The 18,279-nt window shown below is 45.4% G+C and overlaps 1 protein-coding gene and 1 pseudogene across 2 annotated transcripts in view; one reads left to right on the top strand and one right to left on the bottom strand.

Moving 5' to 3' along the window:
• The first annotated feature begins 258 nt into the window (after window positions 1-258).
• LOC129835184 (claudin-4-like) lies at window positions 259-767 on the top strand (annotated as a pseudogene).
• Window positions 768-5,376: 4,609 nt separating this feature from the next.
• The window catches only part of LOC129839098 (egl nine homolog 1-like), a 34,896-nt gene continuing 21,993 nt past the window's right edge, over window positions 5,377-18,279 (bottom strand). For both annotated transcript variants that reach the window (XM_055906378.1, XM_055906376.1), the window contains 3 exons: window positions 7,391-7,527; window positions 6,889-6,956; window positions 5,377-6,579 (listed from right to left, as the gene is read on the bottom strand). In XM_055906378.1, the coding sequence (XP_055762353.1) occupies window positions 6,524-6,579; window positions 6,889-6,956; window positions 7,391-7,527 (261 nt within the window). In that variant the 3' untranslated portion in view covers window positions 5,377-6,523. The remainder of the gene's footprint in view (window positions 6,580-6,888; window positions 6,957-7,390; window positions 7,528-18,279) is intronic.

The raw sequence follows: 18,279 nt of genomic DNA on the forward strand, positions 1-18,279 counted from the left end.
TAAATAGTTTGTGTTTCCATGACAGCCTCATTTTTGACACCACAGTAAAGCAGACAGGGATTCTGGGCGCTGCACTCTAATCACACAGAAGACTTCAGCAACGAATGTCCGTGAAACTCAAAGTGGAAGAATATGCCATTCTAGAACTTGGTTTGTACATCTTTTAGGAAATCCTCTGAAGTTTTGACCTATTTGTTGTTCTGGAATTACTTGTTCTGTCTCACCTTTCCTCCAGAAAGGGCAGGTATAGAAGAGAGTATGTTGATGGGCATGGACATTTTAGGCATCGCCCAGGGAGATAGGATTTATCATGACCATTGTGGTCTGCACACTCCCCACTTGGATAGAGACAACCATAGGAGACAACCTTTTCATCTAGGAGGGCCTGTGGATGAGATGTGTGACCAAGAGCACAGGCCAGATGCAGTGTAAGGTCTACGACTCCATGCTGGCCTTACCTCAGGACCTGCAGGCCTCCAGAGCCCTGACCATCATCCCCATCATGTTGGGGGTTCTGGGGGTGATGCTGCTCATCAGGGTCAAGTGCACCAACCACATCAAGAGTCAAAAGTCCAAGGCCATAGTGATTCTAACTGGAACTTTCTTTCTCATCCCTTTCTCCTGGATAGCCAGAAACATCATCTGAAACTCATTGATTGCCCAGAGGAGTGAGCTGAGGGCTTTACATCAGGTGGGGGGCCTCATCCTTGCTCCTGACCAGGGGGACCTTACTGTACAGAACTGTCTACCCCTCCAATATCTCCTAAAGCCCCACTGAAGCAGGAGTTGGATGGAGTTTGTGGTCAACACCCCGGGAGTGGCAGGGTGGATGATCTCCCTAGTGACCTTTGCTTTGTCCTTACGGGTAATTATTCTGTTTCCCCATTACAGTAGTGTAGTAGCTTTGGCCATCACCTCCATCTCCAGCATCATTGGAACTCTGGGGGTGTTGGGGTCCATTGTCAGGGTCAAGTGCACTGAATACCTCAAGTGGAATTTGTCCAAAGACAGGGTGACGGTCATTGGCGGAACATTTCTCATCATGGCCTGTAACGTTCATCTGATCTTTGTCTTCTTGGTTGCCCTTGATGTAAACTCAAAATCATGAATGATTTTGGTGTTTTTTCTGAATGCAATAGGTGGGCCCCTGCCCTGCTCCTGATAGTAGTGACCATACTCCTGGTTAGAGCAGAACAAGCCGGACTCTGTTACTCACTCATCCTCTAACAGCTCTGTCATTTCTTGTTTATTTGGGGAGTTTCCTCCATATTCCTTGCACCCATCTTATTCCTTCATACACTTGTAAAAACCAAAAGAGTAGGGGCTAGAAAAAGATCCTTGGCTTTCCTGTGGGTGTGATGTGAGACATGGTCTGGGAAGTTCCTGAGGAGACTGCAATGGAGATATATTCAGACATGGGTGAAGAAATGTCTAATATTTCAGCTGTGCTTGATTGAGCTTGCCCTTTATAATGAAACCAATTGAAAAGTCTGTAATTATTTACGGAAATGTATATTTTAAACTTGATGCAAACAACACATACATGTTTATCTCAAGAAACCATTTATTCTCTAAATGTTGTCTTATTTACTTGTCAACTGATTTATTGACAAATGAATAGATCAATGGCAAATAAATACAGTTGAATCAAAATCACATGCAAATGTAACAGTCCTGACCTGTTTTATGTTGTTTTTATGTGTTTATGGTCAGGGCATGTGTTTTGGGTGGGCAGTCTATGTTATTCGTTTCTATGTTGGTTTTGGTTTGCCTGGTATGGCTCTTGATTAGAGGCAGGTGGTTTGCATTTTCCTCTAATCAAGAGTCATATTTAGGTAGGGCATTCACACTGTTTGTTTGTGGGTGGTTGTCTCCTGTGTCTGTGTTATGTCTTACACCATACGGGATTGTTTCGGTTGTTCGTTTCGTTTTCGGTTTATGTAGTCTGTTTCCTGCTCGTGTGTTCTTCCTGTCGTTATGTAAGTTCCATGTTCAGGTTTCGTCTACGTTGTCCGTTTGTTATTTTGTATCATTTCTAAAGTATAGTTCGTGTCAGTGTTCGTTTTGTTAAATAAATTCATTATGTCATCACACCTCGCTGCGCATTGGTCTACCGATCCTTCTCTCCTCACCTCATCCGAGGATGAGGAGAGCAACACCCGTTACAGAACCACCCACCTATCCAGAGCCAAGCAGCGGGGTAAACGGAGTAAGGGACAGCGCAAGAAGGAGCAATGGACATGGGACGATGTTCTGGATGGAAAGGGTGTCTACACATGGGAGGAGATCCTAGCTGGTAGAGATCGCCTCCCATGGGAACAGCTGGAGGCACTGAGGAGAGCGGAGGCTACCGGAGAGAGGAACCGGAGCTATGAGGGAACGCGTCTGGCACGGAAGCCGAAAAAGCCCGTGAGTAACTCCCAAAAATTTCTTGGGGGGGGGCTAAAGGGTAGTGGGCCAAGGGCAGGTAGGAGACCTGCGCCCACTTCCCAGGCTTACCGTGGAGAGCGGGAGTACGGGCAGGCGCCGTGTTACGCAGTAGAGCGCACGGTGTCTCCTGTACGAGTGCATAGCCCAGTGCGGGTTATTCCACCTCCCCGCACTGGGAGGGCTAGATTGGGCATTGAGCCAGGTGTCATGAGGCCGGCTCAACGCGTCTGGTCTCCAGTGCGTCTCCTCGGGCCGGCATACATGGCACCTGCCTTACGCATGGTTTCCCCGGTTCGCCTACATAGGCCGGTGCGGGTTATTCCACCTCCCCGCACTGGTCGGGCAACCGGGAGCATTCAACCAGGTAAGGTTGGGCAGGTTCAATGCTCAAGAGTGCCAGTACGCCTCCACGGTCCGGTATTTCCGGCACCACCTCCCCGCCCCAGCCTAGTACCTACAGTGTCTACACTATGCACTAGGCTACCAGTGCGTATCCTGAGCCCTGTTCCTCCTCCACGCACTCTCCCTGTGGTGCGTGTATTTAGCCCGGTGCCTCCAGTTCCGGGCCCACGCACTAAGCTACCAGTGCGTCTCCAGAGCCCTGTACACACTGTATATTCTCCCCCTACTAATCCTGATGTGCTTGTCCTCAGCCCGGCGTCACCAGTGCCGGTACCACGCATCAGGGATAGAGTAGGCTTTGAGAATACAGTGTGCCCTGTCCCTGCTCCCCGCACTAGTAGGAAGGTGCTTATCATTAGCACGGTGCCTCCAGTTCCGGCACCACGCACCAGGTCTACAGTGCGCCATATCCGGCCAGAGCCATCCGTCTCACCAGCGCCATCTGAGCCATCCGTCTCCCCAGCGCCATCTGAGCCATCCGTCTCCCCAGCGCCATCTGAGCCATCCGTCTCCCCAGCGCCATCTGAGCCATCCGTCTCCCCAGCGCCATCTGAGCCATCCGTCTCCCCAGCGCCATCTGAGCCATCCGTCTGCCAGGAGCCTGCAAAGCCGCCCGTCTGCCATGAGCCTGCAAAGCCGCCCGTCTGCCATGAGCCTACAGAGCCGTCAGCCAGACAGGAGCCGCTAGAGCCGTCAGCCAGACAGGAGCCGCTAGAGCCGTCAGCCAGACAGGATCTGCCAGAGCCGCCAACCAGACAGGATCTGCCAGAGCCGCCAACCAGACAGGATCTGCCAGAGCCGCCAACCAGACAGGATCTGCCAGAGCCGCCAACCAGACAGGATCTGCCAGAGCCGCCAGAGAGCCATGAGCAGCCAGAGCCGTCAGAGCGCCATGAGCAGCCAGAGCCGTCAGAGCGCCATGAGCAGCCAGAGCCGTCAGAGCGCCATGAGCAGCCAGAGCCGTCAGAGCGCCATGAGCGTCGAGAGCCGTCAGAGCGCCATGAGCGTCGAGAGCCGTCAGAGCGCCATGAGCGTCGAGAGCCGTCAGCCTGCCATGAGCGTCGAGAGCCGTCAGCCTGCCATGAGCGTCGAGAGCCGTCAGCCTGCCATGAGCGTCGTGAGTCGTCAGTCAGCCATGAGCTGCCCTTCAGCCTGAAAAGGCTAGATACCCAGAACTGCCCATCAGTCCAGAGCTGTCTCTCTGTCCGGAGCTGCCTTTCAGTCCGGAGTTGCCCCTCTATCCTGATCTCCCTCTCTATCTTTATCTACATCTATAGTCTTATCTATCCCTCTGTCTTGGTTTATCTCTCTGTCCCGGTATTGTCACTATTAGATTTGTTATTAGGAGGATTTTGTGGGGGAAGTAAGAGGGTGGACATTCTTGAAGGGAGGGGGCTAGGATGGATTATGGTGGGATGGGAACCGCGCCCGGAGCCTGAGCCACCACCGTGGTTAGATGCCCACCCGGACCCTCCCCTGGACTTTGTGCTTGTGCGCCCGGCGTGCGCATCTTGAGGGGGGGGTACTGTAACAGTCCTGACCTGTTTTATGTTGTTTTTATGTGTTTATGGTCAGGGCATGTGTTTTGGGTGGGCAGTCTATGTTATTCGTTTCTATGTTGGTTTTGGTTTGCCTGGTATGGCTCTTGATTAGAGGCAGGTGGTTTGCATTTTCCTCTAATCAAGAGTCATATTTAGGTAGGGCATTCACACTGTTTGTTTGTGGGTGGTTGTCTCCTGTGTCTGTGTTATGTCTTACACCATACGGGATTGTTTCGGTTGTTCGTTTCGTTTTCGGTTTATGTAGTCTGTTTCCTGCTCGTGTGTTCTTCCTGTCGTTATGTAAGTTCCATGTTCAGGTTTCGTCTACGTTGTCCGTTTGTTATTTTGTATCATTTCTAAAGTATAGTTCGTGTCAGTGTTCGTTTTGTTAAATAAATTCATTATGTCATCACACCTCGCTGCGCATTGGTCTACCGATCCTTCTCTCCTCACCTCATCCGAGGATGAGGAGAGCAACACCCGTTACAGCAAAGGTTCTGTGGTATGCTTTAGGGTGGATGGAGAAATGGAAAACCTAATCAGTTGCACAACTGAATGTGTTCAACACGACCCATCTGAATCAGAGAGGTGCGGGGGGGGGGGGGGGGGGGGGCTGCCTTAATCGACGTCACCGGCGCAGTTGCTGTTGGGGGTTATTGCCTTGCTCAAAGGCAGAAAGGCAGAAATTCTAACCAACATTTCGGATACTTGCCCAACGCTCTTAACCGCTAGGATTCCGCATTCAGTTAGGTCTGCCAATTCTCCTGTTGATAAACTCATTGGTCAGATGTGCCTCAACAGGGATGAATCATTTATGGTTTGGTGACCACATGATGGCGATGGTGTATAGCCGGAGAGAATAGTCATGACTGTATTATTATAGTCTCTCTCACTCACTTTCAATCTCGGCTCAGTGGTCAGAGAAAGAATCGCACAAATGCATACGTGCAGATACACACACACCCCACACGCGCTGTAATGACGAGACGACACAGCCGCAGACTCAAACTGCACTTACAAAATCAGCCTTTTTATTCAAAACTAAACTTCAGAGCTGCAAGGTCGCTGCAGGGCTAATAGGCAGGTGTCCGTTTTTGGTTTTTAAGACAACGGTGATATTACGCCTGCAACAATAGACAGATCTCTGTTCGCAGGTTAGGATGCTCCTGTAACGGACACAGGGCCGTGTTCATAAGGGCACGCAAGGAACCTTTTTAAAATGCTTTTGCCACGGAGAACGAGCATGTCAGTTTCAGTCCATTTCCTTCTGTTTGGTGCCTAATGAACAGGACCCAGTTACCATGCAATGGCTGCCAGGACACAGAACAGCACCGCAATCAACATACGCCTGCAATGTGGAAATCACTACAGCCCGTTTGCACAAACGTGAAAACTTCTGTCGTGTTCGAGTCAGTGCAGCTTAAGCTATTAATAGCCTTTTCACTCTACTAAGCCAAACCATACTGTACTGTTCTGGCGTGGTTAGGCATCATCCTCATTTACTCGAACCGTGCTGCAAAGGATCATGTGGAAAGAAAGTATCCGAATCAGCACAGTATGGTTTGAGTCGGCCTTATAGTGTGCATCAGGCAATAGCCGGACAGTGTGTCACAACCTCCTGTCGAGGGACATCATACACAGTCTTCTGTACCTTTTTTTTCTTTTTTAACAGTGAGAGATCCATCCGATGGAGACCATGACAACCGGTCTGACAGATAAGCACATATGGGTACCCTTCTTACATCACCCCAAAATTCACAAGAATACAATTTCTTTGCATTCGGCTCCCTCCATACATATTTTTTCTCTCCAAAAGCTAATTTTTACACTGGCATTCTACACATTCTACAAAGGCAAAAAATCAAAGCAACAAGCAAAAACAGAAACCTGGGAAATAATGATGAGTCCTTGCAGTGCAATGACATCACATTCAGGGTCTCTGTGTGTGTGTTGTGTGTGTGTCAACTTTGGATATGAAGTGTAAAGAAAGCGGACTAGTCCGAGTTGGTTTCTTTCGTCTCTCTCCTCTTCATCCCACCATCCTTCTTCCTTCCTTCCCTCCCTCCCTCCATCCATCCCTCGTTCCGAATCTGTCCACAGCAGCAGCAGGTGATGGCAGTGGCGCCTCAGGACCAACCGCTTCTCTCATATTAGCTCAGATTCGACGGCTTGTTCAATTCTACCTTTACTCCCTTTTCTCCTGCACCTATGGGACAGAATAGAGAAGGGGGAGAGCGGGGAGTTATATTTTATTCAACAAGTTAAGAACAAATTCTTATTTTATTCATTTCTATTCAACCAGTTAAGAACAAAATTCTTATTTCCAATGACTTCCTATAAATTCTTACTTCGTATGATGATCACTATGGTCCTGTAGTCATAAAGAAGTAGTCTCACAGTGCTGATCTAGGATCATTTTATCTTATTTATTATGATCCAAAAGGAAAAACTGATCCTAGATCAGCACTCCTACTTTGAGATGTTTTATGAATACGTGCCCAGGACTCCATCTTACTTGTTAGGTATTTCTCCTTGGCCCGAGCTCGTTCATCGGCATCAAAATACCACACTGTTATGGCATACCTGGACAGCAAGTGAGACAACGAAAAAGAGAGGTCAACTAACATACAATTATTCACATAATAGGTATACATACTAACGCTACCCAACCATTTGTCATGGTCCAACTATTCTAACAGTATTGAGCATTTTCAAATATATTAAAGCTGGATAGTGTTGGTGGTGTTGCTTAATGTGGTAACACTTTACAATAATGTCTGTTCATAGATCAAGGCATGCATTAACCTAATGTAAACTACGTCACAATTCACGCTTCAACCAAGTTCTCAAAATGGCCTGACGGATGCTTTACTTAAATGACATTACAATAAGCAACACAAAACAGGAGGTGTGGGATTGTGATGGAAGACAAGCAGACATCCCTGGGTCGAAGGTCAGGAGTATGACATTTTCTCTGCGGTCAAAAGGTCAGAGGTCAAGCTAAGAGATCACCCTACCTGGTGTGGTATGCCGGCTGCACCTCATGGGGGTTCCGCCGGTCCGACCAGAAGAAGAGCAGGCGGTCGAACTTAGGTTCGATGTCGGCGAACTGTGCCTTGGCCTCTGGGAAAATCCTCAGGATTCCTCCGTGTTCCTGCGAGACAAAACAAGTCATGTGTGACATCAATAAATTATCCAAACTTATCCAATAATTAATGAATTCAGAAATTAATAAAATTGTATTCCCCCATTTCAATTTGTCAAAGAACATATCCCCTCATAAAACAGCAAAAGGTGCGAATAGAAAGAAATCATAAGAATAAGAACCTTTAAAAACACCTTTAAGAACACCTACCGTTCTGGGCATTGAAACATTACTTTCAAAATGCCATGCTGCAGCACGGTACATTGTTAATATGACAATCTTCCGCAGGGAAACCAAGCACCAAGTTTCATTAGCAATTGCAAATATCATCGAACAATAACCTGTGTCATTCAATATATTTCAATATATATATTTGCAGGCCAGTCAAAGGGCATTCCCCAAACTGTTGCCACAAAGTTGGAAGCACAGAATCGTCTGCTGTAGCATACAGATACTGTAGCGTTCTCCTGGCATAAGACAAACCAAGATTCGTCTGTTGGACAGCCAGATGGTGAAGCGTGATTCATCACTCCAGAGAATGCGTTTCCACTGCTCCAGAGTCCAATGGCGGCGAGCTTTACACCACTTCAGCTGACGCTTGGCATTGCGCATGGTGATCTTCAGCTGCTCGACCATGGAAACCCATTTCATTAAGCTCCCGACAAACAGGTCTTGTGCTGACATTTCTTCCAGAGGCAGTCTGGAACTCTGTAGTGAGTGCTGCAACTGAGGGCAGGCGTTTGTTACGCGCTACACGCTTCAGCACTCGGCTGTCCGTCCTGTGAGCTTGTGTGGCCTACCACCTGGCGGCTGAGCCTATGTTGCTCCTAGATGTTTCAACTTCACAATAACAGCACTTACAGTTGACCGGGACAGCTCTAGCAGGGCAGAAATTTGACAAACTGACTTGTTGGAAGGGTGGCATCCTATGACGGTGCCAGGTTGAAAGTCACTGATGGAGATTGCATGTCTGTGTGCTTGATTTTATACACCTGTCAGCAGACGGGTGTAGCTGAAATCCACTAATTTGAAGGGGTGTCCACATACTTCGGTCCATGTAGTGTATGACGTGACCCTGACTGTGCAGAAAAAAAAGTGATATGAGGTTCGGGAGCGAAACAGGGTTGTATTTCGGTTCAAACCATTTGTACCAGATTCACCTTCAGTTGTGGCTAAATTAACCGCTTGTCGGCAAATAGCGGGGAGGAATGAGGAAGTAAACTCAGCAAAAAAGAAAATGTCCTCTCACTGTCAACTGCGTTTATTTTCAGCAAACTTAACGTGTAAATATTTTTATGAACATAACATGATTCAACAACTGAGACATAAACTGAACAAGTTCCACAGACAAGGTGACTAACAGAAATGGAATAATGTGTCCCTGAACAAAGGGGGGGGATCAAAATCCAAAGTTAGTCAGTACCTGGTGTGGCCACCAGCTGCATTAAGTACTGCAGTGCATCTCCTCCTCACGGACTGCACCAGATTCGCCAGTTCTTGCTGTGAGATGTTACCCCACTCTTCTACCAAGGCACCTGCAAGCTCCCGGACATTTCTGGAGCAGTATGGCTGGTGGCATTGTCATGCTAGAGGGTCATGTCAGGATGAGCCTACAGGAAGGGTACTACATGAGGGTGGAGGATGTCTTCCCTGTAATGCACAGTGTTGAGATTGCCTGCAATGACAACAAGCTCAGTCTGATGATGCTGTGACCCACCACGCCAGACCATGACGGACCCTCCACCTCCAAATCGATCCCGCTCCTGAGTACAAGCCTCGGTGTAACGCTCATTCCTTCGACGATAAACGCGAATCCGACCATCACCCCTGGTGAGACAAAACCGCGGCTCGTCAGTGAAGAGCACTTTTTGCCAGTCCTGTCTGGTCCAGCGACGGTGGGTTTGTGCCCATAGGCGACGTTATTGCCGGTGATGTCTGGTGAGGACCTGCCTTCCAACAGGCCTACAAGCCCTCAGTCCAGCCTCTCTCAGCCAATTGCTCTCTCAGCCTATTGCAGAAAGTCTGAGCACTGATGGAGGGATTGTGCGTTCCTGGTGTAACTCGGGCAGTTGTTGTTGTCATCCTGTACCTGTCCCGCAGGTGTGATGTTCGGATGTCCCGATCCCGTGGAGGTGTTGTTACACATGGTCTGCCACTGCGAGGAGGATCAGTTGTCTGTCCTGTCTCCCTATAGCGCTGTCTTAAGCGTCTCACAGTACGGACATTGTAATTTATTGCCCTGTCCACATCTGCAGTCCTCATGCCTCCTTGCAGCATGCCTAAGGCAAGTTCATGCAGATGAGCAGTGACCCTGGGCTTCTTTCTTTTGGTGTTTTTCAGAGTCAGTAGAAAGGCCTCTTTAGTGTCCTAAGTTTTCATAACTGTGACAGTAATTGACCTACTGTCTGTAACCTGTTAGTGTCTTAACAACCGTTCCACAGGTGCATGTTCATTAATTGTTTATGGTTCATTGAACAAGCATGGGAAAAAGTGTTTAAACCCTTTACAATGAAGATCAATTAAGTTATTTGGATTTTTACAAATTATCTTTGAAAGACAGGGTCCTGAAAAAGGGACGTATCTTTTTTTTGCTGAGTTTATGTGTCTGTTGCTATTTACTCTATGCAGATACATGTGGTTCGGTGTACACACATGACATGGAAAACAAACAGAGGACCAATCACGTCCACGGATAAAGCTGTTACCACGTGTAGCATTTTCTGGGATTTGGCTCAGTGTGAGTTAAGAGGAAAATGAGTAACACCAAAGCAACAAACACAATGACACACAGGCCAAAATACACATTATAAACTGGGTGGTTCGAGCCCTGAATGCTGATTGGCTGACAGCCGTGGTATATCAGCCCGTATACCACAGGTATGACAAAACATTTATTTTTACTGCTCTAATTACATTGGTAATCAGTTTATAATAGCAAAAAGGCACCTCGGGGGCTTGTGATATATGGGGCGACAGGTAGCCTAGTGGTTAGAGCGATGGCCCAGTAACTGAAAGGTTGCTGGATCGAATCCCTAAGCCGACAAGGTAAAAATCTGTCGTTCTGCCCCCGAACAAGACAGTTAACCCACTGTAGCCCGTCATTGTAAATAAGATTTTGTTCTTAACTGACTTGCCTATTTAAATAAAAATATGGCTATGGGCTGTGTCCAGGCACTCCGTGTTGTGTTGTGCTTAATAACAGCCCTTATCTGTGGTATATTGGCCATGTATCACACATCCCAACACATACAAATAAATGCATGCAAACACACATAGGTGCACATGCATCCCTACACACACACCCCTTGAAACACGCAGGATAGAAGTGTTAAAGGGTGGGAAAATGTTAAAAGGAGTATGGCTTTTTCCTGTGGGTTAACCTGGTGCTAAACATAGCTATGAGGAATCTGCACGGCGTGATTTACATAACTTATGAATGGAGGTTTGCTTGGGGGCCGGTGTGTGACAGGTATGTGTGAGGGGTGTGTGTGTGTGTGTTTGCGTGTGACTGCGTGGGGTCCGGTGTGTGTGTGTGCAGTATGTGAAGAAGACATGAGAGCGGGGTCTGTTGACCTTCAAACATGCACGTTTCCCCAAGCTTCTCTGGGGGATCAAGTTAACCGTTCGCCTCCTAAGGGGGGCTGGGGAATGATGAGGAACTAGCGGGTATGAGAGAGTAGCAACTTGGTCTTAACCCTACATCATAAGTATAAAATAACTAAAAGGGAAGGTATTGCTATTTGGAGTGATTTTAGTGGCAACAGAAATTTTATCTGATCTCAATCATTTTGAAATGATTCAAAATGATTCAATTCAGATTCTATTTCTGTCAGCTCTAATATCACTCCATAGTGCCATGTGGATACACTTAAAAAGCCAAACGATACCTCGTGCTTACATGATTGAAAATCAGTTAAACAGTACCTTAATCACTTTTAGTTGACTTTATGTGCTAATAGATTGGCTAACCAAATACTCTCTCTATTCAGAGATTGGCCATTTCATTGTGTAGGTATTTGTAAATAAGTGCCATGTACTATCTTGGTACCACAATGTGTGTCCTCTTGGCTGTTTCCTTCATAGTAAATCACAGCTATGCCTCCAATTTTGTTACCCACTATGAGCTTATAAAGTTCACTGAAAAAATGTGGAAATACCGTTGAACTTATTTTTTATATGTACGAGGTAACAATCGGTCTACAACATGGTTTCTACAAGAACCAACACCCAATCGAGCTCTTTGAGGGTGTTTTTACAGTCCTCTTTAAAGTGAACTCTTGGGTAAAAAAAGAGAGAAGGTAATTACCTCAGTTCTCTTTGTATTCACACTGCCCCTGCCTTTAAAATGAGGACTCAACTATTTTGCCAGTTCACTTCACCTATTCTGTGATCCGAGTCCTCTTTGCATTCAAATTGAAATGTTTAGAAAGGAACCGAGACATTTTTCTAACATTCACTCAATGCACTCAGGATTTTTACAAAGTGCAAGACAAGCCATTCCATCAGTTATCGGACAGCGAGACATACCTACTTATATTTTGGAAGCTAATTAGATTGCATTTAGTTAAAAGATTTCAGACAATCATTTTTATCAGAAGATCCTATTAACACATGCCTTCAGAAAGTATTCACACCCCTTGACATTTTCCTCATTTTGTTGTGTTACAAAGGGGGATTAAAACTGATTTAATTGTAATTTTGTGTCAACGACCTACACAAAAGGCTTTCTGGGTATGTCTCTAAGAGCTTTCCACAATTGGATTGTGCAACATTTTGGATTCGGGACAAAAAGTTTGTTGCAAACAGGATGCATTTTTCAAATATATTTGTATTCTGTACAGCTTGTCTTCTTTTCACGCTGTCAATTAGGTTAGTATTGTGGAGTAACTACAATGTTGTTGATCCATCCTCAGTTTTCTCCTATCACAGACATTAAACTTGAACTGTTTTAAAGTCACCATTGGCCTCATTGATACGCCATCCAAAGTGGAATTAATAACTTCACCATGCTCAAAAGGATATTTTTTTACCCATCTACCTATAGGTGCCCTTCGTCACAAGGCACTGGAAAACCTTGGTCTTTGTGGTTGAATCTGTGTTTGAAATTCTACTGAAGGGACGTTACAGATAATTGTATGTGTGGGGTATAGAGATGAGGTATTCATTCAAAAATCTTGTTAAACACTGGGGTTGAAAACGTATTGACTCGCATTTCAACTTTACATTTTTTATCCATTTGCGAACATTTTGACAAAACAATTCCACTTTGACATAATGGGGTATTGTGTGTTGGCCAGCGATAAAATACTTTCTGAATGCAATGTAAATATTATTAGTAACAAAGTAAATAGCGGAAGAATAACTGCAGATTAAATAATGCTGTAAGTGAAAATGTACACCCAATGTAGGCTACTGCTCCCTTAAGAGCTACAATTGATTTTGTACCCTGTTGTGATGCTCACCAAATATGTTGCTGAATAAACAGCGTATGAAGCTCCCTTAGCCTATAGATCACATATCGCAAACAACTAACCTTAACTAAAATGTCCACACATATTTTTGAATTTATGTGTATCCTTGACAATAGCTAATCAATATAAAAAACAAACAGCACTTTTTTTTGGGCGAACCTGCACATCATCGCTCTTTTGTTTTGTGGCACCAATGTGAGGGGTTATGTCAGGGGAAACCCATGTTGCAGTAGCCTAGTGTGGTGCAAGAATAATGACAAGCGAACCTCAGGAGCTTAAATTGCCCTAAAAAAAGGGAACCGGAATTCAAGAAACCTCTCGAGATCACGTGGTGGGAGAGAAATAATATTTTCAACATGTATTCATTGAAATTAAACATTTTTTTTTTTTTACATCAATAACTCCCAATAGGATTCAATGGAGAAACCGGTGTTTGTGAGTTCGATTCCCCCTGCAAACTTTTCTTCCTCCCCGAAAATACTATCCACTGCTGCTCCTCAACAGTGCCAGAAGAGCTGTGCTTAGGCCTACATAATGTCTATATTACTGTAGCAGCAGGGTTAGGGTCACGGCGCATCTTTGCTGCAGCGCTCCTAACTTTGTGCAACACACATGCGGCCATGTTGCTGTATCTTCCTGTTGGGAGCGGGGAAGATATGTAGCAGCATGCAAATGTAATCCGGCCCTCATGAATGTCATTATTATAGAATTATAGATATACAAAAATGATTTATCAATATCAAAAAATATTTTAAAATTATATCAATAATAAAAAAAAAAAATCAATAATTAAAAATATAGATATTATTTTATTTATAAAAATCTATTAAAAGATAAAGAAATAAAAATGACAAATTTAAACTTACAATAAATAATATATATGCAGGCATTTCATTAAGCTAACATTTTATCAGAAGATTGAAATCTAAGAATTAAAAAGACAACTTATTCTCCGTTATGAAACGTCCCTTATAATATTAATAAATCGTTTTTGGGATATAAAAAATGTAATCATTGATTTAAGAAATTAAATTATTGATATTAAGGAATACAATTATTGATATAAAAATTTAATGTATTTATGATAAAACATCTTTCCATATGGGGGGCTCTTTTGAGGGGTCTGAGTTCCTTTGGAGTGTTCACACTGCACACAAAAAATTCTGCGAAAATTGTCTGAAATGGACCAAGTGTGGAAACACCCTGAGTATCTGCACGGTGTAAATGGCACCAAACACACATACTTAATTCATCCTGCAGTCCCAATTTGTCTTCTGGGCTTACCCAGGCCTCCTTTTAGAAACGTGATCTGTTAATCAATCTGTTAATAAACACATAGTGTAGATCAGTGTTTCTTAAGCCTGGTTGTGGGGACCCAAAGGGTTGGACATTTTTGCTTTGCCGTAGCACTACACAAGTCATTCCACTAATCAACTCATCCTCAAACCTTGGATTAGTGGATTTGTGTAGTGCTAGGGCAAAAACTAAAATGTGCACCCCTTTGGGTCCCAAGGACCAAGATTAACACTGCTGTAGATGGCACAGACCAAGTCTTGGTGTAATCTAACATCCTATTATGTGCTCTGAAATATACTGAACAAAATTATAATTGCAACATGTAAAGTGTTGGTCCCATGTTTCATGAGCAGAAATAAAATATCCCCGAAATCATCCACACGCACAGCAATATTATTTCTCTCACATTTTGGCATACATCACTGAAGCTGGAGACTCATATCTCCCTCACTAGCTTTAAGCACCAGCTGTCAGAGCAGCTCACAGATCACTGCACCTGTACATAGCCAATCTGTAAATAGCCCATCCAACTACCTCATCACCATATTGTCATTATTTTATTTATTTTGCTCCTTTGCACCCCAGTACCGCTACTTGCACGCTCATCTTCTGCACATCTATCACCCCAGTGTTAAATTTGCCATACTGTAATAATTTCGCCACAATGGCCTATTTATTGCCTCACCCCCCTTATCCAACCTCATTTGCACATTTGTATATAGACTTTCTCTATTGTGTTATTGACTGGATGTTTGTTTATTCCATGTGTAACTCTGTGTTGTTGTTTGTGTCGCACTGCTTTGCTTTATCTTGGCCAGGTCGCAGATGTAAATGAGAACTTGTTCTCAACTACCCTACCTGGTTAAATAAAGGTGAAAAAAAAAAAATAATAATATATTTTTTTTGAGGTTCTTGTCTCTCATCATTATTGAATCTTTGCTCGCTAGCTACATGCCAATGATTTGTTTAGCACAGCAATGTCGAATGAATGTAATTATTGAGAAAAGAACTAACGACCATCCCACTTGGGTAGCAATTTCAGAATGCAAAAACAAATTGACTTCTTAAAATTATATTTTTTAGGAAAAATATTTGTGTAAATATGTTGGCAAAAGTTTTTAAAAGCAATGACTCCCTCATACCCGGGAATTATCGTGTGACAACTCCCTCCATGGGCTGTATCCCGGCCCTTGGCTTCACCTAGGGTCTCAGAACAACCCTTGTTGGGAGCTGTCAGACAATAATTCCCGGGTTCTCAGGCATTATTGCTTAAATATTTCCCAACCCCTGGTCCTCGAGTACCCCCAACAGCACACATTTTTGTTGTAGCCCCAGACAAACGCACCTGATTCAACTAATTGAGGGCTTGATGATTAGTTGACAAGTTGAATCAGGTGTGCTTGTCCGGAGGTACTGGATGAGTGGAAGTGGGAAACACGGATGAAGCATCAACTTCTCCAGCATTCCTCAAACTATTCCACGGAGACCTCCAACTTTACGTATATGTGATATTCCAGAGCTAGCACGCCTGATTCAATTAATCCTCAAGCCCTTGATTAGGTGAATCAGGTGTGCTGGTTCAGGGCTACAACAAAATGTCCGGGATGTCCGATGGTGAGGCATTTGCAAGTTTAGGGTCGTGCTCAGTAGGGCACACCATAGGGAAATTACACAACAGTAAATAAAAATCTGTCTTTATTGGAAAAGTTGAGGTAGTTCCTGTTGTTTCACTCTGTTTTCTCCTTACTGAACATGACCCAGGTAAGATCTCTTAAGTGGTCCTAATTTAATGATTAGCTGCTAATCTTATACCAGGCCTGTAGGGCAGTGAGACTGGCAGTGAGACTAGTTTTTTTTTTTTTTTTTTTTTTTTTCTGAAAAAACCTACACTCGATCCCTCCGATGTCAACAACTACAGACCAGTATCCCTTCTTTCTTTTCTCTCCAAAACTCTTGAACGTGCCGTCCTTGGCCAGCTCTCCTGCTAAGTCTCTCAGAATGACCTTCTTGATCCAAATCAGTCAGGTTTCAAGACTAGTCATTCAACTGAGACTGCTCTTCTCTGTGTCACGGAGGCGCTCCGCACTGCTAAAGCTAACTCTCTCTCCTCTGCTCTCATCCTTCTAGACCTATCGGCTGCCTTTGATACTGTGAACCATCAGATCCTCCTCTCCACCCTCTCCGAGCTGGGCATCTCCGGCGCGGCCCACGCTTGGATTGCGTCCTACCTGACAGGTCGCTCCTACCAGGTGGCGTGGCGAGAATCTGTCTCCGCACCACGTGCTCTCACCACTGGTGTCCCCCAGGGCTCTGTTCTAGGCCCTCTCCTATTCTCGCTATACACCAAGTCACTTGGCTCTGTCATATCCTCACATGGTCTCTCCTATCATTGCTATGCAGACGACACACAATTAATCTTCTCCTTTCCCCCCTCTGATAACCAGGTGGTGAATCGCATCTCTGCATGTCTGGCAGACATATCAGTGTGGATGACGGATCACCACCTCAAGCTGAACCTCGGCAAGACGGAGCTGCTCTTCCTCCCGGGGAAGGACTGCCCGTTCCATGATCTCGCCATCACGGTTGACAACTCCATTGTGTCCTCCTCCCAGAGTGCTAAGAACCTTGGCGTGATCCTGGACAACACCCTGTCGTTCTCAACTAACATCAAGGCGGTGACCCGTTCCTGTAGGTTCATGCTCTACAACATTCGCAGAGTACGACCCTGCCTCACGCAGGAAGCGGCGCAGGTCCTAATCCAGGCACTTGTCATCTCCCGTCTGGATTACTGCCACTCGCTGTTGGCTGGGCTCCCTGCCTGTGCCATTAAACCCCTACAACTCATTCAGAACGCCGCAGCCCGTCTGGTGTTCAACTTTCCCAAGTTCTCTCACGTCACCCCGCTCCTCCGCTCTCTCCACTGGCTTCCAGTTGAAGCTCGCATCCGCTACAAGACCATGGTGCTTGCCTACGGAGCTGTGAGGGGAACGGCACCTCAGTACCTTCAGGCTCTGATCAGGCCCTACACCCAAACAAGGGCACTGCGTTCATCCACCTCTGGCCTGCTCGCCTCCCTACCTCTGAGGAAGTACAGTTCCCGCTCAGCCCAGTCAAAACTGTTCGCTGCTCTGGCACCCCAATGGTGGAACAAACTCCCTCACGACGCCAGGTCAGCGGAGTCAATCACCACCTTCCGGAGACACCTGAAACCCCACCTCTTTAAGGAATACCTAGGATAGGATAAAGTAATCCTTCTAACCCCCCCCCCCCCCCCTTAAAAGAGTTAGATGCACTATTGTAAAGTGGTTGTTCCACTGGATATCATAAGGTGAATGCACCAATTTGTAAGTCGCTCTGGATAAGAGCGTCTGCTAAATGACTTAAATGTAAATGTAAATGTTATACCAGGCCTGTAGGGCAGTGAGACTGACAGCTTCTCTTCTGTCGAGTCTTACAAGAACCTAGGCTGCAGCCCTACTATATGACCCCACTAGTGGACTCCAAACTGATAACTCCTTATCTCCCTATTCACGTGAATTCTTTCAGATCTGAGAGGAGGGTCAGCAAAGGTAAGGGGGAAAGAGCAGGGAGGGAGCTATCGTATTCGAATTAAGGCCCACAACGTCAGAGTGGGAGAGTGAGAGGACCTGCCTGCCTGTCATCCCCATTCCAGCATAGTTTCCACCTGCAATCACAATGTTCTAGTGGTAGCCCTGGGGTTTGTTCTAGAAGTTACTGCCACCCCCTTTGGTGCATGAATGCCTGTGTGTGTGTGGGATTGTGTGTATTATTTGTGCAATTGAGATGAAAATGTAATAGCAGTGAGTGCCCACATTAGCTGTAAATTATGCAGACTGTGTCCATTACATGTTTTCCATCCCAACAGGACTCCATAGTCAGCCATGTCAGAAATGGCTTTTGTCATCACTTGTCACACCGTAGCATGTATGGTTGTCATATTAGAACAGCTTCAGATTCACAAGGTGTTGGTATC

The sequence above is a fragment of the Salvelinus fontinalis genome, chromosome 3 (genome assembly GCF_029448725.1).
Source record: "Salvelinus fontinalis isolate EN_2023a chromosome 3, ASM2944872v1, whole genome shotgun sequence".
In the NCBI taxonomy this organism is placed as follows: Eukaryota; Metazoa; Chordata; class Actinopteri; order Salmoniformes; family Salmonidae; genus Salvelinus; species Salvelinus fontinalis.